The sequence below is a fragment of the Paralichthys olivaceus genome, chromosome 18, assembly GCF_024713975.1.
Source record: "Paralichthys olivaceus isolate ysfri-2021 chromosome 18, ASM2471397v2, whole genome shotgun sequence".
In the NCBI taxonomy this organism is placed as follows: Eukaryota; Metazoa; Chordata; class Actinopteri; order Pleuronectiformes; family Paralichthyidae; genus Paralichthys; species Paralichthys olivaceus.
The window spans coordinates 20,747,501-20,772,170 of record NC_091110.1 but is presented as its reverse complement, the minus strand read 5'-3'; the positions used below and the strand labels follow the sequence as shown (position 1 = coordinate 20,772,170).

At 42.1% G+C, this 24,670-nt stretch overlaps 3 protein-coding genes across 5 annotated transcripts in view; 1 reads left to right on the top strand and 2 right to left on the bottom strand.

Annotated features, from left to right (window-relative positions):
* Positions 1-511: 511 nt before the first annotated feature.
* crata (carnitine O-acetyltransferase a) lies at positions 512-6,144 on the bottom strand. Its single transcript, XM_020106324.2, has 14 exons — positions 6,004-6,144; positions 5,143-5,436; positions 4,829-4,947; positions 4,535-4,588; positions 4,087-4,252; positions 3,761-3,935; positions 3,231-3,409; positions 2,853-2,953; positions 2,576-2,695; positions 2,356-2,478; positions 2,117-2,252; positions 1,882-1,944; positions 1,623-1,760; positions 512-928 (listed from the first exon to the last, which is right to left on the bottom strand). Exons 1-14 carry the CDS (start codon positions 6,028-6,030, stop codon positions 713-715), a joined length of 1,911 nt encoding a protein of 636 aa, XP_019961883.2. The 5' UTR covers positions 6,031-6,144; the 3' UTR covers positions 512-712.
* ptpa (protein phosphatase 2 phosphatase activator) lies at positions 5,964-20,375 on the top strand. Of its 3 annotated transcripts, none has more exons than XM_020106326.2 (11): positions 5,964-6,104; positions 6,730-6,822; positions 8,455-8,552; positions 9,333-9,419; positions 10,041-10,166; positions 10,254-10,371; positions 11,277-11,376; positions 11,996-12,120; positions 12,876-12,976; positions 16,706-16,813; positions 19,730-20,375. In XM_020106326.2, the coding sequence occupies exons 2-11, from the start codon at positions 6,768-6,770 to the stop codon at positions 19,802-19,804; spliced, it is 993 nt and encodes a 330-aa protein (XP_019961885.1). In that variant the 5' UTR covers positions 5,964-6,104; positions 6,730-6,767; the 3' UTR covers positions 19,805-20,375. The 3 variants fall into 3 exon arrangements, with proteins under 3 accessions (XP_019961885.1, XP_019961886.1, XP_069369355.1); XM_020106327.2 differs by lacking the exon at positions 5,964-6,104 and adding an exon at positions 6,121-6,233; XM_069513254.1 differs by lacking the exon at positions 5,964-6,104 and adding an exon at positions 6,380-6,470.
* Positions 20,376-22,430: 2,055 nt separating this feature from the next.
* ier5l (immediate early response 5-like) overlaps positions 22,431-24,670 on the bottom strand; it is a 2,256-nt gene continuing 16 nt past the window's right edge. The window contains exon 1 of the mRNA XM_020106330.2: positions 22,431-24,670. This exon is cut by the window's right edge and continues 16 nt beyond it. Coding sequence (XP_019961889.2) covers positions 23,645-24,655 — 1,011 coding nt within the window. The 5' untranslated portion in view covers positions 24,656-24,670 and the 3' untranslated portion in view covers positions 22,431-23,644.

Sequence of the window (24,670 nt, the reverse complement as noted above, 5' to 3'; positions counted from 1 at the left end):
AAACTCAATCTTCCTCTTTATTTTTTTCCGTACGTCTGCTTCTTTAGAAACACGCCTGTAGATCAACAATCCTTTCCAAGTAGAGGATACACTCGCTGCTTTATTTGATCTTTAAACAGTTTGAACCTGAAGTGAGCCTGACTTTAGTAACCCCTGCTGGAAGTATAAAAACACGCAGCTTCAAACAGGGAATCTAATATTTCTAAAGTACTAATGTACAGAGATGATGGATTACTACACTGAGCGTACTTATCTGTGTAATTAAACCTCTGGAAAAGGCTCATGGAAAACACTGAAACTGATTGGACTGATACAATGAGTTTGGTAATCTACGTAGCAGCTAAATGATGATTGTCATTCAGTTCTCCAGAGTTCATGACAACAGCCTGTGTTACCGACTTCTTACACATCTAGTTTCCAGGTTTTATTCTGAAAGTTTTAATGCAAATCTGTAAAAGTCCAAAGAAAAGTGAATCAGTCAGTTTCTAAAGTGTGAAGAGATCATGGATTTACAGAGTTTGTATTTATTGAATCAATCCCTGCATCTGTAATTTGTACCTTCTGACCTCTGTGGGGTCATTTACAATCAAGTGTCGTCTCAAAAACACATCAGAAGAATCAACACTGGCCAAGTTCACTGTGGTGATGCAGCAGTTTTAGACGTGTCGTCTGAGGCACAACCAATAAACCAATTATTCATGGTTAGAAACGTTCACAGTTTGGCTCTTGGAGTTTGTTCCAGCAGAGTCCTCATGTCTAACAGTGCGTCCTCCATCGCCTGAGCCAGACGAGCCGCGTTCGTTTGCTCGCAGGTGTTGAAAGATGACACAGCAAAGTTGATGTGATCGCTCATTGGGTTGTAGCAGACGCCGTATCCGTTGGGTACGACTGGACCGAAACACATGACGCAGTCAGTCTTAGACGGAACCTTGTGGAGACATGAGAATGGAACTGTTGGTTAGAAACTGTTGGAGTTACAGAGTTAAATTACATGTTTTCTAGCCACTGCTTAAAGACTGATGTTATAAAAACTTTTTGGCCCCAAGAAGAACTAAAAAAAACAAAAACCTAACAGAATCACTTTCCAACTTTTACTGAGCAACAGCGCCCCCTGCGGGTTTTCATGTGCAGAAAAAAACATAGGGAACTGAACTGAAACACTACTGAACGCTGGATATTACCCATGATCCTCTGCTTCCTGAACCAGAAGAGCTGCTGCAGTAACTGATAAATTATTCACAGCCACTGATCCATCGGATTAATGAAACTGCTGGTTTAAGGTGGGGGAGGCAGTAGCTCAGTCCATAGAGACTTGGCTCGGGAACCACAGGGTGGCCGGTGCCAGTTCACCTCCTGGCCACTGCCGAAGTGCCCTTGAACAAGGCACCGAACCCACCAATTGCTCCCTGGGCGCCTTCATGGCTGCCCACTGTTCCGTGTGTGGTCACTGTGTGGATCAAATTTCCCCATGTTTGCATGTTGCATGCTGTGTGTGGGACCATAAAGAGGAATCTTAATAAAGAGGAATCTTAATAAAGAGGAATCTTAATAAAGAGGAATCTTAATAAAGAGGAATCTTAATGAATCCATCTGTGGAGCTCATCTCTACTTCCAGCTCAAACCTGACTTGTAGACAGCTCGTAGTTTAATGCTTTAGCGTAGGCAGCGTCTCTGAAGACGTCAGGGATGGAGAGTTTCTCATCGACCGCCTGCATCTTCAGGCCCAGGAGGTGTCGGTCTATAGCCTGACCACTGATCGCCTGTTAGGAGAGAGAGAACTCGTGTCAGTCACTGGAGGTAAAACATTATGTGTGTGTGTCACTGATCTGTACATTTGTTGACAGTAAGAAACAGACATCCTCAGACTTGTCCTCCACTCACCATGTTGGTGTACGACCTGTGAGCTTTTACAGCTTTCTCCATCAGATCCACTTTCTGTGTGTTCTGTGAAGAAACAGAAACTTTAACTATTATTATTATCTACTTAAAATGTGGATTTACATATAAATGTATCTTAACCCCAGACTGTGAATAATGACAGCTCCCAAAAAGTGAATCATCAACAGCAGGAGGTCTCTTTATTTACAGTCTCAGAGGAGCCCCTCCTTCATCAGACCTGTCTCCTGGGGTCATCAAAAGCTTTGACAAAGGCAGCTGAGGCGGTCGAGGCCGATCTGATCGTATCTGTACGTCCCAGTCGGAACATACGCAGGGAGGCACTTTCATATGTGGCACAGCAGCGCTGATGCACTCTGTCGAGACAGCGAACACTTTCATCTCAGCGAATCTGTAAAGTCTTCTCCTTTAAAAGAGTAAAGAGAGAGTTCCTCTCCACATGACAGTTCAACCTCTCACCTGTAGTAGGCGAGCTGCAGAGCGACCTGTATGAAGGCATCAGGACTCATCTTGTGGCTCTTTGGGACATTTTTACCAAAGTGACCAAAAACTACAACCCTCATATCGAGGTCTTCAGCCAGACTGTGACGAGAGAAACACTCAGACTGAATAACATGAAGTGTGAACATATACTGTATATAATTAGTTTAATGAGCATCACGATAAAAGCTGCTCTCACGTGTTCATGCTCTGCTTGGCCTCCTCGATGTCCTTCTTGACCTCAGGCGTGATGTTGAAGTGGAGTTTCTGTGGCATGGGCAGCGGCACCATGGGAGGCTGCACCACCTCCGTCTTCCTCCTGAAAAGAGGAAACATGAGATGGAATAAGAAACTACGTCGACATTGAGAGCAGGTAATAAAGTCGTAGCATTCTCATGCTAGAAGCAGAATGTTGGGAGTCTGACCTCTGACCAAATAAAGGCCTGCAGAGCCTAAATGATCTTTGACCTACTCACGTGTATTCGACAACATGGTCAATCAAGGCCACAATAGGCGGTCCTTCGGCTGGGGCGTGCTCGTAGTTTGCTCCACATGTTCCGTCTTCTCCGATAATGAACTGAAAGAAAAAAAAAGAACATCCTGAATAAGTTAAGTGACAGAATACACAGAATTTTCCAGCCTGACTGTCGTAAATCGTTGCCCTGACTTCGGAGGTAATCCCCCCCGACCACAGACATTGAGAATAGTTTATAGGAAAAGTCATTTCCTCCCTGATCATTCGCTGTAGATCATAAAGAGGCAGTGATATTAAAATAAGACTGTTTATTTAAAAAACTCCATGCGAGGCTTTAACTAGGGAAAGTGTGTGTTTGTACAATGCCTTTGTGAGTCACCTGCAGTGTCTTGTCAAACCAGCGGTTGGCACTGTTCCCCTCGCTGCCTCCTCCGTGCAGCATCTGGACGGCTGCAGAGCTGCGGTACATCTCATCAGACACTTCAGGCATCGCTCCGTCCAGACACACAACCAAGATGCTTCTCTGGATCGTTGACACTGATTCTTTGTTGGTCTTATCTGAACATAACAAACACAAGCTGTGAGTGGGGGGGGGGTGATCATAGGACACGAGGGAGACAGTTCAACAATTTGAGGAGAGACTTCGGCATCTATGGCAGAGGAACCTTTTCACAACCTCCTCCTCTGTCGCCATATTTGTTGTCATGAGAGAATCTCGACTGCCCTCTAGTGGATGTACTGCTTCACAATCATGCCAATGTAAAAGTCTGTGAGCACTGAGGACAAATCTCTTCTCATACATAGAGGCAGAATGAATGAGGCTCTACTGTAGCCCTGTGCTCTTCAGTATTCTGATAAAACACCTATGTCTTTTAGCTCAGTGTCGATCTGTCTCCGTCTTTAACTCACCCTTGATGAGGTTGATGTAGGCCTTGCCCCAGGAGTCACGATGTTGCGTGGTCAGGATGCCGACAGGCTCTTCGTCGGGCTGTAGTGAGGAGCTGCAGATTCTCTCCAGCTGAACGCAGATCTGATCAACTGTCAGCGGAGTCCCGTCACTGTTGTACACGTCCAGAGCAAAGAACTGATTCCACACATAGAAAAGAAAAGCTCAGGCTAGATTTTCCACACAACCGTAGCAACAATGTTCAGAGTTGTAAATAACTGGCTTCATGATATAGGCTCCTGATCCTGAGCTCAGCCACACACAAGTGGCCTGGAGCAGAGACCCTCACCTGAAGGTTGTGAACTACAGTAATATGTCGTGGGGGCGGCGAGCTCGTGGCGTGGTTCACCACCGAATCTCTCTTCAGACCAGGGACACGACAGGACGACAGAACCTCATAATACTGATTCATGCACAGCGGCCGTCCTCCCAGGTATTCCACAGGTAGCGTCTCACTGCAAGAGAAACATTACACACTGACTCGCAGCGTCGTGAGGATCCAGTGGAGGATCGTTATAGTTTTTCATAACTCTGCAGAGAAACTGACATTAACTTTGACATTAACTTTGACATTAACTGTACATTCTGTACACCTGAGCAACACCTTCATAAAGACACAACTGACTCATTTTGTGATATGAAAGTCAAGACATATTGACAGCAGAAACGAATGGAAGCCGTAGGATGATGAAGCTCATAAAATTGTAGAAAAAACACATTTTAAGCTCAGTACTCACTTGTCAATCATCGTCTTAAAGTCTAAAACACCTGCGATCAGTTTGGCAGCAAACCTAAGCACAGAGAACGCGATTGTTTATGATAACATTTCTGAAATTTCAAAGCAGAACTCATCGAGGCAAAGTGCAGCTGTAAAGTGAAAAGACATATTATATTACACTGATCATTGATTTATGATTTGGTAAAACCATTCATGTATACAGCTGTTTGAAATGGTTTGGGTGAAATTAACAATCAAAGTTTAATTCTCAATATCTTTGTCATTATTTGTTACATGTTCTGTGTGTCAGCACCTTATTTGTCCTTGTTTATCACTGAAGTTCATGCGAGGTAAGACCAGTCCGGGACTCGAATGCACCACCACAGGCAGCCGGTACTCGAGATACGCAAGCTGCACCCACCACTCCGACAACTACAACGACACAGAGACACCGTTCAAACCGGGTGTTTACATCACAGGATGAATGCAAATGCATTCGCCTGTGATCAGATCTCTCTGGAGACATTTTCAGTCTTAGTGAATGAAAGACAACTGGTATATTCCCACAACTCAGCATCATGATGATGAAGTAGAAATGTCCACAGCTGTGAGTGGAGCAGGTCTCACCCAGTTCTCAGTGTGGTGTGCTCTCTTCTCCAGGCCTCTCTGTAGTCTCTCTCCCACCCCTCCTGCTTTCTGAAACTCCTGCACCAGCTCTTTCGTGCGCTTCAGCTCATCCTCCTCCACGATGGGCTCCAGCGCAGCGAGGTAGCGTTCACAGGTCTGCTGCAGCGGGGGGACAGGCAGGTGGGGCAGGCCCTGCTGGTGGGTGAGGTATCTGCCAGAGACCCGGGTCGCTGACACAGGCTTCACCAAGTGATTTGGTTTCATAAAGCTGCAGGGCTTCATCCCGGCCTTCACCTGAGAGACAGAAGATGATTAGGACATTTGAGTTTGTACAGGAAGAGTGTGTCAAGTGTCAACTGAGACAAACAACACGTCCCTCTTTGCTGTTCTTTCAGAGTTCTGTCAAGAATTATGGCTTTAGGCTTCTTCTTCTTCTGGCACACTTCAGAAATGTCCAGGTACATTTCAGAAGAGTTTGTTTCTACAGACATCAGTAACAACAGATAATAATAATAATAATCTTTAACGTTATGTTTCTGTATCTGACCCATTACTAACATTAACTGTGTGTAAAGTTAAAAATCCAAATCAAGGTGAAGACCAGAGTCAACCCTCTTCTGTCTATATCTAATTTTAGCTAACCTCAGACTGATCTTTGACCCAGTTAGCTTAGCTTTAGCGTGTTAACCACTCCAGCTGGTTATCACTCAGTCAGCAGCTAGTTAGCTAGTTAGCTGGTGTCTCGTGTTAGCATCAGGTCAGTAAGTGACCGGTGCAGTAGCTATCGAGGCTTTTCAGAGAAACGTAGATGTGAACCAGTGTTAGCGAGTTAGCAGAGCAGCTAACGGTGCGTTTACTTACCGCAAATCTGCTGCAGAAGCCCCACATTGTGTTGTCCGGGTACCGGCCTCACTGACTGAGCTGCAGCGGGACTGGAGGTCCTGAGACCAGGTTAATTCCAGGTGATCCACCGGTGTTTCCTCAGATCCACCAGAGACAGAGTCACAGCTGCTGAACGAGCTTCATCCACTGTTGTTGATCCCAGACTGATCTGAGCGCTGCTGGTTTACTTTGACTCTTTAAACTCTGAGGTTCTACTTCTTAATCTGAGGTTCTACTTCTTAATCTGAGGTTCTACTTCTTAATCTGAGGTTTCACTTCTTAATCTGAGGTTTCACTTCTTAAACTAGTTTTTATTTGGAGGGGCAGACACATTCATTGTGACGCAATGACCTGCATTCCCTTCCTGGTTGGTTCTTAGTCTGACGTTAACATGTAAACACTTTCTGTCAGTAGCAACAATAATGATAATGATAATAATGATAATGGTGGGTGAGTTCTTTCATCTTCATATTGTCTTTCATATATAGAATAAATAATTAATTGTGGTATAAGTGTCTCCCTCCCTGCTTGTGAAGGTTTAACACACTCAGGTTTTACGTCTGTACGTGTATATTTGACGGCTGCAGTGCATTTGTGTGACTCTTGTGTTTAAGTAACATTAATGAAGGATTTAAATTTTATTTCAACTGAGTGTAAACAAAGCGAGAAAACTTCTAGAGCTGTCGTTCCCTTTCCGTCCATTAGAGGCAGTGAAGAGCCGTGGCCGCTTTAACTCAGACCAGATGCCACGAAGAAGAGTGAGAAGCGGCACCATGGCGGAAACAGAGCAACAGAAAGGTGATGAAGTATAAACTGTGCTAACTTGTTAGCTTCTATATAGACTGAATATATACACTCTGCTGTTAGCTTCTATATAGACTGAATATATACACTCTACTGTTAGCTTCTATATAGACTGAATATATACACTCTACTGTTAGCTTCTACATAGACTGAATATATACACTCTACTGTTAGCTTCTATATAGACTGAATATATACACTCTACTGTTAGCTTCTACATAGACTGAATATATACACTCTACTGTTAGCTTCTATATATACTGAATATATACACTCTACTGTTAGCTTCTCTATAGACTGAATATATACACTCTGCTGTTAGCTTCTATATAGACTGAATATATACACTCTACTGTTAGCTTCTACATAGACTGAATATATACACTCTACTGTTAGCTTCTACATAGACTGAATATATACACTCTACTGTTAGCTTCTACATAGACTGAATATATACACTCTACTGTTAGCTTCTATATAGACTGAATATATACACTCTACTGTTAGCTTCTACATAGACTGAATATATACACTCTACTGTTAGCTTCTACATAGACTGAATATATACACTCTACTGTTAGCTTCTACATAGACTGAATATATACACTCTGCTGTTAGCTTCTACATAGACTGAATATATACACTCTACTGTTAGCTTCTACATAGACTGAATATATACACTCTACTGTTAGCTTCTATATAGACTGAATATATACACTCTACTGTTAGCTTCTACATAGACTGAATATATACACTCTGCTGTTAGCTTCTATATAGACTGAATATATACACTCTACTGTTAGCTTCTACATAGACTGAATATATACACTCTACTGTTAGCTTCTACATAGACTGAATATATACACTCTACTGTTAGCTTCTATATAGACTGAATATATACACTCTACTGTTAGCTTCTATATAGACTGAATATATACACTCTACTGTTAGCTTCTACATAGACTGAATATATACACTCTACTGTTAGCTTCTATATAGACTGAATATATACACTCTACTGTTAGCTTCTACATAGACTGAATATATACACTCTACTGTTAGCTTCTATATAGACTGAATATATACACTCTACTGTTAGCTTCTATATAGACTGAATATATACACTCTACTGTTAGCTTCTACATAGACTGAATATATACACTCTACTGTTAGCTTCTACATAGACTGAATATATACACTCTACTGTTAGCTTCTACATAGACTGAATATATACACTCCACTGTTAGCTTCTACATAGACTGAATATATACACTCTACTGTTAGCTTCTATATAGACTGAATATATACACTCTACTGTTAGCTTCTACATAGACTGAATATATACACTCTACTGTTAGCTTCTACATAGACTGAATATATACACTCTACTGTTAGCTTCTACATAGACTGAATATATACACTCTACTGTTAGCTTCTATATAGACTGAATATATACACTCTACTGTTAGCTTCTACATAGACTGAATATATACACTCTACTGTTAGCTTCTATATAGACTGAATATATACACTCTACTGTTAGCTTCTACATAGACTGAATATATACACTCTACTGTTAGCTTCTACATAGCTACTCTCTGAACAGTGTTTTGAAATCATTTTCAGAATCCATACCTGAGGATGAAGCACCTGAAGTCGCCTTCATGGTGCCCAAGAAAGAAATCAGTGTGGTGCCTGACATGGGTAAATGGAAACGATCACAAGTAGGTTGTGTAGCTGTAGAGTGCACATGTTTCACAGTCCCAGAGGTTTTTATCTGGTGTGCCTCTTTGTGTACAAACTACACAAAGAAGGGTTCAGATTTATAACATATGAGACTGGGGCCAGCACACGTTTCTCACATCTGTCTGTGATGAGGCTTTACAGTCTCAGTTCTGAGAACTGTTTGTACAATTCAACATGTTTGCTTGCACATTTCTATGTGTACAGACGATGTTAAAAGACTATACTCAACTTTATATCGCACACTTGAGGTTCAGCTATACAAATGACAAACTGAAAAAGCTTCAGTTAGTCATCATTCAGCTACAGACAGATAATGATGCATTCAGTATTTTTGCTCAAGCTTCCAAGATGGACAATGTTTCCACCTTTCATCCTGTGCTGAGGAATTTTATGTTTGAAATAACTGACTGAAAATGTGATCATTACACCTTTAACTGAGAGAAGACAACACTAGAATCAACGTCTCTGTGTGACCATTTTATTTCTGTTTATTTGTTCTGTATTTTTTGTCATTTTGTATTTTCTTATTTTTCATATAAACATTTGCCATTGAGTCTGAAATAAAGTTTATTTAGTTTGCTTCCTATTAGGATTTTTTTGTTTTTAAGTTGTTGAAACTTGTGTGGTTTTCTTTTCTTATCCCTCCAGGATGGATCATAGTTTAATGCACTGAGCATCAGGCCAATTATTTGACTTAATACATGTTCTGTTAATTAACTTTATTATGCACCAATTAAAACAAACTCTTTTTTTCCCAGGCATATGATGATTATATGGGATTCGTTTTGTCATTGAATGAAGGTGTGAAAGGAAAGAAGCTCACATCTGAATATAAAGTGTCTGAGGTTAGTTTGGTCTTATCAGAGGTATTTAAAGGCTTGATTCTTGGTGTGTTGGTCTTTTTCATTCACAGAACTGCTTTTGTCTCAGCCTTAAGGATCCCATTCACATTAATCTGAATGTATAGCAACTTTTCTACCTTGAAGCAGCAGCTTGATTAAAGTGAGTCTGTAGCTCTGCTGAGTGGGTTCCTGAGAGAACAAGTGACTGAGAGTCACAGCTTCAACTGTCACAATCAGATCCAGACAGTTGAAGAGTGAAGCTGAGTTTCAGTTCAGTGGGACGACAGTCAGAGCTCAACACATTGAGACACTTTGTTCTACACATGAAAACCACTCCATCCCTCTCACAGACCAACAGAGTTAATCCCCATGTGTTGCTGTTGATCAGTAGAAGTTACACAAGTGTGTCTTTAAAATATACATTTCAAAATGTATTATAAAAACAGTCTGGGACATCAAGTAAAATTGTAATGCTGGAGTCTGTGTTATTACAACCCTGAAATGAATATGCTGCTTTAGTGTTTCTCTTTATTTCTCTTGTTCAGTAAGTCGATCATGTGCTGATGCTCATTCTGTATCAAATGAACGACACTTTTGCTGAATCCCTGATCTCTTGTGTTACAGACTGTGGAGAAGATATTAGATCTTTTGGGGACTCTGGACCAATGGATCAACGAGACACCTCCTGTTGATCAGCCGTCCCGCTTTGGTAATAAGGCCTACAGAACCTGGTACTCCAAACTAGACCAGGTTAGTACACACACTCACACACACATTGAGGCATGCGACCACCTACTCTGTGTGTAGAACGTGATGTGTTTGTTTGTGTGTGAGTAGGAAGCAGAGGCCTTGGTGTCAGCAGTGATCCCTGTTGACAAATGTGCAGCAGCTCCAGAGATAGCCGTCTATCTGAAAGAGTCTGTGGGGAACCCCACCAGGATAGACTATGGAACAGGTACAGTGCCGTGTGTCCACCTTCTTTACAGTATCTAAACACTGGCCTTGAAGTCTTCTTTCTCTACAGGTTGGTAGTTTTAGTCCAGTGGTTCTCAACCAAAGAGAGTGATGAGGCGGTAAGAGAGAAAAAGTTATCTTCACCTACATACATTTTTCTGATGTATGATATTTTGTGAGAAATTGTATAATTTGACCTCTTAATCGTAAGTTAAATGAAACCACCTGACAGTTTACAAATTAAAAATATATTATATATAAATCTATTTGAAATTTAAATTCCTAGTATTGGTTTATTTTAACCCTTTAAACCCAACAACAGAAATGTTCCTCCATGTTGTCTACATTAGTATTTTACTAAAAATATCCTCAAATACTTCATGTCTCTAAAATCTTTACTACTTCAGCTATAAGGTTCTGTCAAATACTTCACAATAATAAATGATGAAATAACTGAAATTATGTTTTAAACAATACGAAACTCTTAATTTAATCACATTTTGCTAAACACAGTCATATTGACCCGAAATGTTTCTAAGAAACATGACTTCAATATTTGCTTACTCTCCATAACGATGAACAGTTTTAACTTTTTGAGATAAAAAGATTGTTCTCTGCTCCTCTCCTGACACTCTCTGGTGTCACCTCACTTTCCCAATACATTTTCAGAGCACGTAACGAAATGTAATTAGGTCATCACGAGCGTACAACATGAGGTGTAGACAGAGGCCTCGACTTTCTGCTGCAGAAAGAGTGAAGAATTCAGAAGCACGTTCATTTATTGACATTTACTCCAACAACCGTAAAACAACACAACGTTAAGTGTTATAATAATTAAAAGGAAATAAACGTAATCCTCACACAGATGCTGATGTTTAAAGATCTTTTCTGTTTTTGTCGTCTCAGGTCATGAAGCTGCTTTTGCTGCGTTCCTCTGCTGCCTCTGTAAGGTCGGAGCTCTCACAGTAGATGATCAGCTCGCCATTGTTTTTAAAGTTTTTAACAGGTGAGCTGTTGCTGCTTTAGTCATCTTCAGTTGTACAACACAGCTTCAAGACATGAACTGATGTCTGGAAATGTTCCTCACATGTTCCTCACATGTTCCTCACATGTTCCTCACATGTTCCTCACATCTTCTGTATGTGAGAACAAATGTTTGAGTCAGTGTCTCTGGACATGTTCTGGATCTTCTCCTGCAGCCTCTAGTAAAACATCTGTAAAATGTCAGAGTGAGTCCATGAGAGAAAACAGCAGTAAAACATCTGGAACCTTCTCGGTGAGCGAGTGGGCGTGTCTCTGAGGTTTCTAACACGTGACAGACATGAAACGGAAGAACACAAATGTCTCAGGATGAAGAAGAGGAGCCGCACACGTAGAAGATGAAGACGTCCTCTTGGAAAGACGAGGAGGTTCCAGATGTTTTGGTGATGAGGGCCGACGCCGTGTGGACGAGCTGTGAACAACAACACTGATCTTTACACAGTTTAGACGTCATGTCCGGCCTCCTGCTGCTCTACAGGCTCCGCCCCTCACCTGAATGTCCCCCATGTGTTCCTGTTGTTGTGAACGAGTCGACGATCTGCTGCTGTCGCTGTGAAACGTGTGTGTGTGTGTGTGTGTGTCAGGTATCTGTTAGTGATGAGGAAGCTGCAGAAGACGTACAGAATGGAGCCAGCTGGAAGCCAAGGTGTGTGGGGACTGGACGACTTCCAGTTTCTGCCCTTCATATGGGGCAGCTCCCAGTTTATTGGTAAGTAAATGTAAGAGCTGTACAGATGAGCTGTGTGTATCTGACAGCGAAAGAAAAAGAAATCCACTCAGAGGAAAAGTTCAATTTATGAAAGAATGAAAGGAGCCTGGTGTTGACGTTTGTCAATGGAGCTGAAGATTTATTGTATTTCTATCAGAATTTAAAAGAAGAGAAATAGTCACCGGCAGAGAAAGGAACACACTGATGCTTGGTCAAAGATGGTTTCCTCAGAGAGGAGGTACCACTCCTCATCATTACATGTAACGTGTAAAAAGATATCAGCATAGGTGATTTACCTCTGAATGTCATGCATCTTAATATGTGCATGTGTTGTCAATTGTACAGAAATATTACAGAAGAATTTTATAAATATTCGCTGATTTATATTTTTTTGTTTGTCCGATTACTGAATAACTGGTTTTGGAGAAAGGAACAATGGTAGAATGTCTTTGGTGAACTTTAACTTTGAATCCACTTCAGTCATCAGGTAAACGTTTGTCCAGTTCTTTATTTTATCTGTTCACTATGAGTCCACAGAATGTGTTGTACTGTTTCTGTGAAGCAGAGGTTTCATGAATAAGAACTAACTGAGAGCTGTTCTATACTGACGGAACAACAATAAACTACATCCTGTGATGTGGTCAAAGGTTTGAGACAACATGCCTGATAAAAATACAAACCTCTGCTTCTCATTCATTTTTTGACAAGGTGACAGTGGCACCTGGTGGTGAACGTGTGCGCTTACTTCCCTGCAGATCACCCGACAGTAGAGCCCCGTCACTTCATCGATGAGAGGGTGGTGAACGAGCATCAGCAAGATTATATGTTTCTGGACTGTATCAAGTTCATTAACGAGGTGAGACAATGAGACACACGTTAGATCTGTACATCACATTTTTCTGAGTGTTTGTACAAACATTCACATACATTCACATGTAAAATGTCTTCTTTCATACAATTTAACAGCACAAAAGTCATAAGTAATCTGTAGAATACTTTAAAGGACATGGTCATTTGTCTCTAAAACACTTTTTACATTTTTGTTGAAATTGTCTTTATGTCCTTATAGCAATAATAAATAAAGTTAGAAAAAAATCTGATGTGAGTGCCTGTCACACAAAAAACGATAAAACGAACACAACCGCTCGTTTTATCACCGCTGAAGCAGAGAAGACAGAAGTTAAATAGTAAGTCGCGGAAAAGTCTCACAGCTGTCAGTCAGTGCACGTTCATGTGTTTTGTGGGCGGAGCCTTGACGAGAGGGTTGATGGGAAGGGCTGAAATGTATCACTCGCATTTTGCAGTTGCAGCTGTTGCAGGAGCCGCATGAGCTTTAAAGCAGCACTAGTCACAGTTACTGATCAACAGCGCCCCCTGCAGCCACATGTGGGAATTAACCCTGTTGGTCTCTGTGTCTGATGTGTTTTTTAAAAACAGGATGTGTAGAATGTGTTGAGCTCTGAGTGTTGGATATTACCCATGATCCTCTGCTTCCTGAACCAGCAGAGCTGCTGCTGTAACAAATCCACCAAACTGTTCCGAGTTCTTCATGTTTTAAAGTTTGCTGCCGAACATTGGAGATAAACTCTGGTTGTTAATAACTCCTCAGTGTTTGGAACTGATCTCAGATCAGCTTCACTCTTCAACTGGATTCTGTTGGTCAAGAGCCAGAGCAGGAACCCTGCGCTTTGTTTTTGGAGGAAAAGGAGGGGAGGGAAGTGGGGGAGGGAAGTGGGGGAGGGCGTTGGTGGAGCAGCTACATCCTTTTCCTTCTTCCCCCTCAGACACACCACCCCCTTCTCTCCTTCCTCCTCCTCCTCATGCTGCTTCTGCTGCCTGACCTCTCTCCTCCTCAGGGTTGGGAAGGATGCTGCTGTTCTCCTCGTCCATCCATTTTCTGTGACTGAATTCTACTTTGACTTGTATCTGTGGCCGTTAATTCATCTCCAAACATCTTGATAATCATTGCTTCTCCAGGGGAGGATTTATAACTGTTGTCTGGGTTGTATCAGTCTCATTGAAAACTCTTGTACTCTTGTATTTTTGGACTTTTCTTAGAACAGTTAATCTAGAAAATAATGGACAGGTTCATTTAAATATGGATTTTTGTGTCTTGCTCTCTCTCACTCCTATGTTTTTATTTTTGTCACAATGAAATTCGTATTAAACACGATGGCCAGCAGCCACAGACAGACCAGTACAAAATAGTGAAGAGATTTGATTGACAAACACTTTCAACGTGCGAGGACGCTTTACGGTACGGAGAGAAGGCGCGTTTACTAAGTCTTCCTGTTAATGAATGTGCTGCAAAGAACTTCCTTGTCCTTTATTTAGAAATGAACAATCATCATCACGCTTGTGATTGGTTGAGTGCTGATTGCAGTTATGAGGTAGACATGTAGGGAAGCATCCCAGCATGCACTGGGGGGTAAGCTCGTGGACATTTACTGCATATAAAAATGAGAATAAACTCTGGGTCCAGAGAGTGAAGCCAATGCGGAGTTTCCTGTTACCTGTATTCTCTCTCTGAACAGCAGGGGGCGACTCCTCTGGTAGTTTCTATAGAAAATGTCTCTTCTCACGTTCTAATGTCAGTAAACTTTGTCCTCAGGAGTTTTTGTCTCAGTCTCAAGTCGTCTTCAAACAGCTGATGTTCATTTATCAATTAAGATCATTTAGAGTCAAACAGACCAGAAAGCACCGGGTGTTGGGGGGGGGGGGGATACCACAGTGTGATGTTTTAAAATCCTGCTGTGACCAACATTTCATATTAATTAATATTAATAATCATTATTATTTGACAGTCCGCTCTCTTTGTTTACTTCTTGACTCAAGTCTTGTTTTTCCTCTTTTGTTTACCGTTGCTCGGACGGGCCTGAAAACACCCGAGCATTTTCCTGCCATTCACACATCCATGGATACTTACGCCCGTGTTCTTTTTAAAATTCACACACAAAGCTCCAGTGTGCGTGCGTGTGTGCGCAGTCCTAAACATGAGTCACTTCCTTCACCACATGCTGCTGTGAATCACTCCTTCCTCCAGGGAGTACGGTCTGTCTCCACCCCCTTTCCTCCCTCCGCCATGCCCTTCCCCCATGTGTTGTCATGTGAGGCCCTGGAAAGTGTCTCAGCAGTGTGTGTGTGTGTGTGTGTGTGTGTGTGTGTGTGTGTGTGTGTGTGTGTGTGTGTGTGTGTGTGTGTGTGTGTGTGTGTGTGTGTGTGTGTGTGTGTGTGTGTGTGTGTGTGAGCGTGTGTGTGTGAGATTTGATGGGTTGAAAGGGGGGCTGGGGGAGAGTGGTGGATGGGGGGATGGAAAAAGGAGAGGGTTGTTAGATTGATGCCCGGGGGCTTGGGTTCCTCTGCCTATTGGGAGAAAATGGTGGGAAAACGTTCAACATCCTGCTTCATTCATACATTTATAAATTCACACTTTTGTTTCTGTGTCTCACTTGTTACAGTGGATATCTACATATTGGTTTTCTATTTTAACTCTTTGTCTTCGGTCCTAAAAGCTCACACACGCTCTCCTCCATCATTTATTATTGTTCTGAATGTGATCACAGGTTCAACCGTCAGTCTTTTCTTCTGAACGGTCTGGATTTTATTCATATCAATGTTGAAATCAATGTGTCCATAATCAGCCAGAAGGAACTGAAGAGAATTAGTGACCACTTTCACACTCATGCAGTCATGTGACCAGTTACTGATATAAAATATAGTTCTCTTGGTCTAATCTGCTGTGAAAATGTGTCTGAGTCAGAATCCATGGTAACTGACTAAACTCAGTCAATGAAGAAACTCAATTATTTAAAGCCTTTTTCATTCTCTCGAGTGTTTCATTTTCTAAAATCAATTGTGGACATAAAACTTAAAAGGTGCTATCTGAAAGCTTTTGTTTTAATTTGAGTAGTCAGTTAGCATCAGAGCCCGACCGCTGCATCGGTTGGCCGATTAAGAATCCTCTGATATGTTCCTTTCTCAGAGAAATATGTATTTTCATTCGTGTTTGCTGAAATTAAACTTTTACAGAATATACAATAGAGAAAATAAAATGTGCATTTTACACATTCAATGACTTTGTTACTTCAAGTTCTATATATTTGGTTGTAATTGTGTTTTATTTAGTTATTTACAATAAAGTTAATGGTTATACTGTAAAATATCAAACATCGATTACATTTCTTTTTCATAAAGGTTTGATAAGGACGTCGTAGGAATCATGTTTTCAAAAAAAAAAAAAAATATATATATATAATAACAACTCATCACTTTCCAGTAGAAAATCATTTGCTTGGAGAGCGTCCCATAACTTCTGCATAAATTCTGCATCTTTTAAATGATGGGGGTTTGAAAACTACCCATTTGAAAACCATATAAACTTCATGGTGCAGAAGAATTAACTAAAAAGACTAAGACTCATTTATAAATACCAGCTTTTTCATTTCCCACGCTTCAACATAATCAAGTCTGTGAAATCCAGTTTTTGTTTGAGATCTTTGTCTTGAATTTCCAGCTCTATCTTTCTTACAGTCTGGATTTAGTTCTTATGTTGTCTTGTCTTCATCACTCTCTCTCTGCTTTGTAGATGAAGACAGGTCCGTTTGCTGAACACTCCAACCAGTTGTGGAACATCAGCGCTGTTCCTTCCTGGTCCAAGGTCAACCAGGGTCTGATCAGAATGTACAAGGCTGAGGTAAACCTTCATCATTCTCTCTCATCAGTCCATTTTTTAATAAACCGTTTGTTGAAGAAAGATTACAAGTAGGTTTCAAAGCATCGATTTAACAAAATCAAAGACAACATGAAAGCGTCCTCTCATCTGCAGCTACACAGTACAACAGTAGAGTACAATTTATCGTTTGTGTTTTATTTCATCCATGATCTAAGTGTTGCTCGGGTACATATGATAGATTGTGTATAAAGTGTCCCGCCCAACATTTAGAACCAATTTAGAGTAGCCATGGTACTAAGGACTCCCCCACACACACTCTCAACCAATCCTGAGTCAGTGTCAGCTGTCAATCATGAAGTCTCCGCCTGTTTTTGTATCATAAATAACTGATTCAAACCAAACTGATCAGAAACTTGAACAAACATCAGAGAGACAAGAACGAGCTGAAATGACAGAAACATCTTTGACAAACATTTATTTAACGTCTACACAGTTTGGTCCATGTCCCGTCTGCTAACATGGAGGTTTATAATCTTTACTGCAGTCAGCCAAGAGGGGGCGATGCAGACACTTTAGCTTCCTCTTGATAACTGACATGTTCATTCACAGTCTGTGGTACATATCCTTATAAACTGATATAAGTCTAGTTTAACCAGGAAAAGTGCTTTGTGAGTTGGCTGCTAATGTGGCTATTACCGCCAGCACCACCTGCAGGATACGTCCTCTAGGAACCATGAAGTTAGCATCTGAGGAACCTACCACGAAGGGTCTAATTAATGGATCCTCATTTAATCTATTCATGTTTCCCTCTTGATTAACCCTTGAACATTGTTTTTAGAGATTAGCAAATGATAGCATGCTAATGTAAGCTGGTGACAATGATAGCACTGTCAGTGTGTTAGCATTTAGCTCAGATCTAGGCTGTAAGACTCTTTGATTTGTTTTCGTAGCTTATTTAAAAAGTAGGATTCAAAGAGCAAAGTCAACAAGACGTTCCCTCTGTCCGCTCGGCTGCTGTCACAGTGACCACTCTGAGCTGGTGTATTCCAACATGGTGGAGGAAGGAGAACACAGAACGTAGCTGTGTCAGTTCCTTGTAATCCTTCCCCCTCATTACAGAAACTGTTTTCTTGTTTACTTGACATTTAAGAAATCAGGTTTGTGCTGAACGCAAACTGTGACCAGTGTTAGAGCCAAACGCCCTTTCTGACGCCACAGAGGAGAGAGAGGCAGGAAAGGGTTAAACGAGGAGCGCCGAGAATGGAATTGTGTGTGAGGCGGTGGAGGGGTGGGGTTGGGGGTGGAAGGGTGGGGTTGGGGGGATGTCTAAGCTCGTTCTTTCCCTGCCTGCATGCCCACATCCTGTGTTTTCCAGAGCAGCCTGCGAGTCTTCCCAAAGAACTGAGGGGCCAAGCTGTCTGCCTCCCCCCACCTCCCCCTCTCTCTGCCGTTCTCTTCATTAAATCCTCCCCTCGCTCTCTCTCTCTCCCTCTCCCTCTCCCGACCTTCCTCCGAGCCTGGAGCAACCATCAGCAGACTCACATTCCTCTCCCCCTTTTCCTGGCCCCACACAGGGTTTCAGGCCGACAGACCTAGAAACAGCAGAATCCTTCGTTTTCTGTCTGAGTCGATGTCCAGTCGTGTGAATGTGTGAAAGAGAAACAGGGAAACAAAGCTGCATCATGGACGTGTTATATATTCTAGACACCAAACTATAATCTAACACTTCAACCATCTCTGTCTTTTTACCAGAACTCATGTTTCACCTCTTCTCAATGAGTTCAGTTCAGTGCACTGTAAAAAATTCTACTTGCACAGACATGAAACTTTCTTTAAAGAATTCATGACCGTGATGTCGTCAAAGATGAGCGAGTTTTTAAGTCTCAACAAGTTTATTTACACACTGCAGGCGAGCGAACAGAAAACAGACTCTGTAATAAAGTAAATACTTTACGTTTTTAATTTGACTTCATATTTGTCTAAAGCTGCTTTCAGACCTGAACTCTGAATATCGTCCAGAAACTCTCCAGAGCGAGTGAGAAGGTAAACGTGAGACCTGAACACTCACAATGTTTTCAGGTGTTAACAAGGATGGAGATCATTACCTCACAGAGATCACACAAAAACTACTGAGTCTGAACTTGGTGGAAGGATTTCTATGGGTCAGAGAAGAAACTGTTAAAAAATCTGACATGTTCCGATATATATATATATATATATATATATATATTTAGCAATGTTAATACATTTTGACCAGTTTCTTCTCCTGACAGACACATACGTGTTAAACCACAAAGGCTGCTCATTGGTTCCTTAGCATGAAGAGTTGATGTGTGATCTGGTTTAACATGGATCAAATATCTTTTCACACTAAAGTTCAGTTTACAGCCTAAATCTGTCCAGATGATCACGATCATGTCACCACACACAGACTGTGAGACTCCAGCTCCACCCCACCCCCCACTCCAGACACCCCCCACCCCCCCCGCTCCCCTAACTGGGTCCGTGTCAATATTCACACAGGGCCTCCCCTGGTCCACGGCCATTTTGAAGACAACGCTCCCTTTAGGTCGAGGTTAACTCACAGAACACTGAAAAATAAAAAGCTGTAAAGTTGGAAGGAAATGTTTTATTTGTATTTTTTTAAACATTTCTTTCTAATCGTAGATTAAATAATTCAAACACAGTCAGCGAAGTTCCACCTCTTTTACACCAAAACTAGTTGAACATACATCATTGTGAAAAGAACTTTTTAAAATGATACTATTCTATTTAACATGTACTTCTACCCATCTGCTAACATGGAGGAGGTTTATGACTTTTACTGCAGCCAGCCACCGGGGCGGGAGCCGTCATGTCGTCCATGTTTGTTTACAGTCATAGTTAAGACGAACTGATCCGAGTTCTCAGTCATCTTCTGTCTTTTCTCTGTTCCAGTGTTTAGAGAAGTTCCCTGTGATCCAACACTTTAAGTTCGGAACCTTGCTCTCCATCCAGCCGGTGAACCCATAACTGTGACGGACACCATGCACACGATGAAAAGACCAAAACCACCAACCAACATTTTCCCTCTTTTTTTCTCCTCACGTGCAAATACAACAGTAGCAAAAATCCAGCACCCGTCGTCCAACACGCAAACACGCGTTTGCTGGTGAAATCTTATTATAAAATGCAGTGGATGTGGTGACTCTGTTTTCATTGATGCTTCACGCTTGAACTTACCTCAAAGTCTGGATCCTCATGATAAACACGTTCTTTCAGAGACGATTAGGATCCAAATTCTTTGTGAATAATTTCTTTTCAAGTTCTTTTCAGCAACATTCTTGGTTTTATTTTCAAACACAAAATGTTTTAATTTCCCGTATTTTAATTCCCCCACTTTATTTTTATTAGTTCAGTTGTGGTAAACACTGTAAATTTAAAAAAACCATACTTGAATAAATTCTTGTTTTGAGCTGTGCAGCTTTTTTCCCTCAAACTTTGACTCCAGTTTAAACTCTGTTCCCATTGGCCTCTTTTAAAAAGCAGTTTGTGTCATTGATTTGATCTGCCAAACCTAATTTAATAAATTTCTGATCTTTTATTCCGTGAAGTTGTTTTACTCACTTTCTACCGACCAATAAATCCACCATCTTTAAATAAGGACATTTCCTCCTCTAAATTAAGAATTAATGTCTTGTCTACGTGACTGCAGATATTTTTTCAACAGATATATTCCCCTTCTGAGGTTTCTAACACGTGACGGACATGAAACTGAAGAACACAAATCTCTCAGGATGAAGAAGAGGAGCCGTTCACGTAGAAGACGAAGACGTCAACTTGGAAAGACGAGGAGGTTCCAGATGTTTCGGTGATGAGGGCCGACGCCGGCGTGGACGAGCTGTAAACACCAACACTGATCTTTGGTGTACGACACACTAACTCCTTCACACTGAACCAGTAAGTTAACGATGGATCTAATGGAGACACGTTCACACCGCTGCTCTAAAGGTTCTCGTCATTTTCCTGTTGTTGTCACTGGACGTCATTTTCTGGATGTTTTTGGGTCTGAAAACGAGAGAGGAAAATCTCTGGTGCGTTCATGTGATCGTGTCTTGATTTTCAGTCGGTGGTAAATATATAACTAGAACTGCTCTGCTGAAAATGACATCAACTTTACAGTTTGTTTCTAAACATGTTGCTCAACACAACATGAGGAACTTTGTACGTGTTCTCACAAGCAAATCTGTGGATTTACCAACAGCTTAACAATCATTACGTTCTACCAGACAGAAACATCAAACCTGTGACGTGTTCTCCGGGATTCTGAGGATGGAAACTTTCAGTTGTGATGTTTTGGGTGAAAACTGAGGAGAAAAGTAAGAATGTTTGGAATGAGACGACTGTCGACCGGCTCTGACACGTCTGGGCCTGAAGGGCGGTTCAGTGGAGGCAGGGTGGAAAGTAACCAAGTACATTTACTTCAGTACTATGTTTGAAGGTACTTCTACTATGTTGTTTGATGCCACCTCATCATTCTACTTCACCAAATGTCAAACATTCACTTCACAACATCACAGGAAGTAAAGTCATATAAACACTAAGCAAATAGATAAACTTAAAGGCTGTAGTTTATTTTTAGGTCAAACTAAAATTCTATTATTATAAATTAAACCAGTTGTTCATTTAAATGTTTTTTTTCTTTTGACACCACTCAAGTCATTTATTGAATGAATATGTTTGTAGATATACATACATATATATATATATATTTATATATATATGTTATGTAAAAAGCAGAGTGACCCAGTTTTCAGTTTGTCTGTTCAACTGTTTAAAATTCAATAAGGGGCGTGTCCTGATTCTGTGACTTTTCAAATAGGGGCGTGGTCTATGGGAGTGACAAGTGTATGAGGCTGTTTAATTCAACATTATGTTAATTAGTATGTAAATTATTATCTAAATTATTTAAATGAGATAAACATGTGACTTGTACGGGAAATGGGGCGTGGTGTAGTTTTAGAGTATGCAAATTAGAACCGCTCTTTTTAACTATGACTATGCTGGGGGTGTGGTCAACATGCCCCCCCCCCAACACACACACACACACACACACACACACTCTTGCTCCTCCTTCTCCCCCCTCCCCCCAGTAGTCCTTCACAACAATGCCCCCCCCCCCCCCCCCCCCCCCCATGTCTCCACCTGGTATTGTCCTTCACTGTGGATCAGCTGATGAGGAGGAGAGAGAGGAGGAAGAGAGGAGGAGGAGAGAGAGGAGGAGAAGGGGAGAGAGAAGAAGAGTACAAAGAGGAGGAGGCTCAGTCACAGCTGCTGCATCATGGGAGAAATAAAGAAACAAAAGGAGTGTTACCTGTTAATATTAATTAATTTTTAACACTGTAAATAACTCATGTGTTGTATTATCTCATCTTTTATCTTCGTACTGTTTCCCATCGTAAGCTAAAGGGCTAAGCTAAGCTAACAAGCTTGTGGCTTCCTCCTCAAATCTCTCTCTCTCCAGAAAATGAAAAATCTCCCAAACTGTCCAAGTTCTTTTTCACGTTGATCATCCAAAGACGTTTGTTCTCAGGAAACTTTAAAGATTGATGAACTAACAATGAAGAGTTAATTTAGAAAATGACACAATCAGACAAACTCGGTTTAAATTTTTCTTTTTTTATTAAGATTATAAATTTTTTACAAATATTTTCTGCAACAGTTTTAACCGGAGAGCTACAATTTATCAAACACACAAAATACCAATAAAAAAATAGAAGAATAAGAGGAGGATAAGTGGAGAATGGCTGAGTGGGCTCATAAAGCTAATGGAGTCACATGTTTGCCTTTTTAAAACAAAAGGATCCAACTTCCTTTATATGAAACCAAAAGTTCAAACGTGTTGGTGTCATGATGGATGCGTCGCTCCGAGCAACAGCCACGATTAAGAGAGGACGATGTTAAAGGTTCACTGAGGCGAGCTGGTCGTCCATCATGTACCTCAGGTGTTCAGGAAGTGAACGTCACGTGGTTCACTTGTGACATGAGCATCAGATTCAAGTTCCTGTCAAACAAACAGGAAGTCTGGTACAATACGGCACAAACTCTCCACATTAAACATTTTAAATAGTTTGTATCTTTTCTTGCAAAAATAAAGTTGATCTATTTGTCTCATTCTGAAGGAGACCGAGCCAGCTGTACATTTCCTCCAATCAGAGGAGAGGGTGAGTGATGTCATCGCTCAGAAACCAACCAATCACCAAACTGAGACTCCAGGTGAGATTCTGGGTTTAACGTGAACGATCAGAAGATGAACCAGAGAAATATTTGAAACTTCAGCTCAATGTTTAAAATTCATAATGAAGAACATTGAAAATGTTCAACAATGACTTTAATCTTCTTACATTTTCTTTACACTTCAGTTTTAGTACAAAACCTGATTCTTGTTTTCAAACTGGATGATTTACTCAGATTTCTGATTTTGATGAAAGTGTAAAGTTCCACCAACCTTCCAGGAAAGTTGTGGTTTGATGCAGGAACAGTTGAAAGAACATTTCTTCACATCACAGAAACGAAATATATTCTGTTGCTTTAACAAAATCCTGTCGAGAACATTCATCAGTTCATGTGAGCTCATTCTCAAACTAACAAATCTCCACAGAACATTTGCTGAAAGTTGTAAAAACCTGTTTGTTCTTTGTTAACTTTCAGGATTATGACCTGATGTTTTCAAACCAGATCTGAGATGATGGTTTGATTCACTGATTCAGTGTAAACGCAGCTGATTCCAGTCTGTGTGTGTGTCTGTCTGTGTGTCTCTCTGTCTGTCTCTCTGTCTCTCTGTCTGTCTCTCGTCAGAATAAGGTGTTGGAGTTAAAAAGCTACTATGGCCCGGGTCCATGCGCCCAGACTGGCCAAGGCCTGTTTGCTACAGATCTGCTCCAGGTCCGCCTGCCGGCTCAGCAGCCCAGAAAACCCCGACCCGAAGATGGAGATGAGGTTGGAGATGTTGGAAGTGTCCGTGTAGTCCGCGCTGGAGAAGGAACAGACCTCGCGCTTGGCTCTTTTACGCGCCGCAGTGAAGTCGCTCAGCTCCTCCAGGTCCGAGGCGCAGCAGCCGGACTCCACCTTCCTCTTCCTGGCCGGAGCCTGTGCGCCCTGAGCGCAGTGGAGCGCGTCACAGCAGCAGTCCTGGTGCAGGAACCCGTTCTCCACGGTGGTCACCACATGCGTGTCCAGGTCCAGCACCGTGGTTTTGTTGCAGTGCCGGTTGTTGTCCGCGGAGAACTGGCCGAAGTGAGCCCCGGGGGAAGCCTCCATGCAGCAGCTGCGGAAGTCCGACGGCTCCGGTTCTTTGCCGCCGTCTTGGAAAGGACAGCAGCCGAGGAGGGAGCTCGCTGCCCGGACGTGCGCCGCGCCTCGGTGGCGCGCCGCCTCGCACGGATTCGTGTCCTCGCCGCAGCCTCGCGCCTGCTCCTCTCCGTGCGCGTCCTCCGAGTCCACGTCCAGCGGGTCGAGCTCCTGGATCTCGTTGCAGACCGTCATCACCTCCTCGTACTGCTGCATCCGGTACAGCTCCGCGTACTTCTCCTTGATGTAGAGCTGCCGCGCGTTGCGCAGCACGTAGGACACCAGCAGGTTCCGGTGCAGCTTGATGCCTCCTCTCTGCGTGCGCGAGTTCTGGATCTTCAGCAGAGACATGGAGATCAGGCTCTGCGCGTCCGCGGCGCGCTCCATGCTGACCAGCGGCGCGCCCCCAGCGCCCGTCCGGGAGAGGGGCGCCTGTCCGCGGGTGTGTGGAAGAGGTGGTGCTGGAGGAGAGAGCTTCAGGTCTGTGGAGACACATCGGACACTCGTCCTCCTCCTGACTGAGCCTACGAGCATTGGCACGGGCAACGA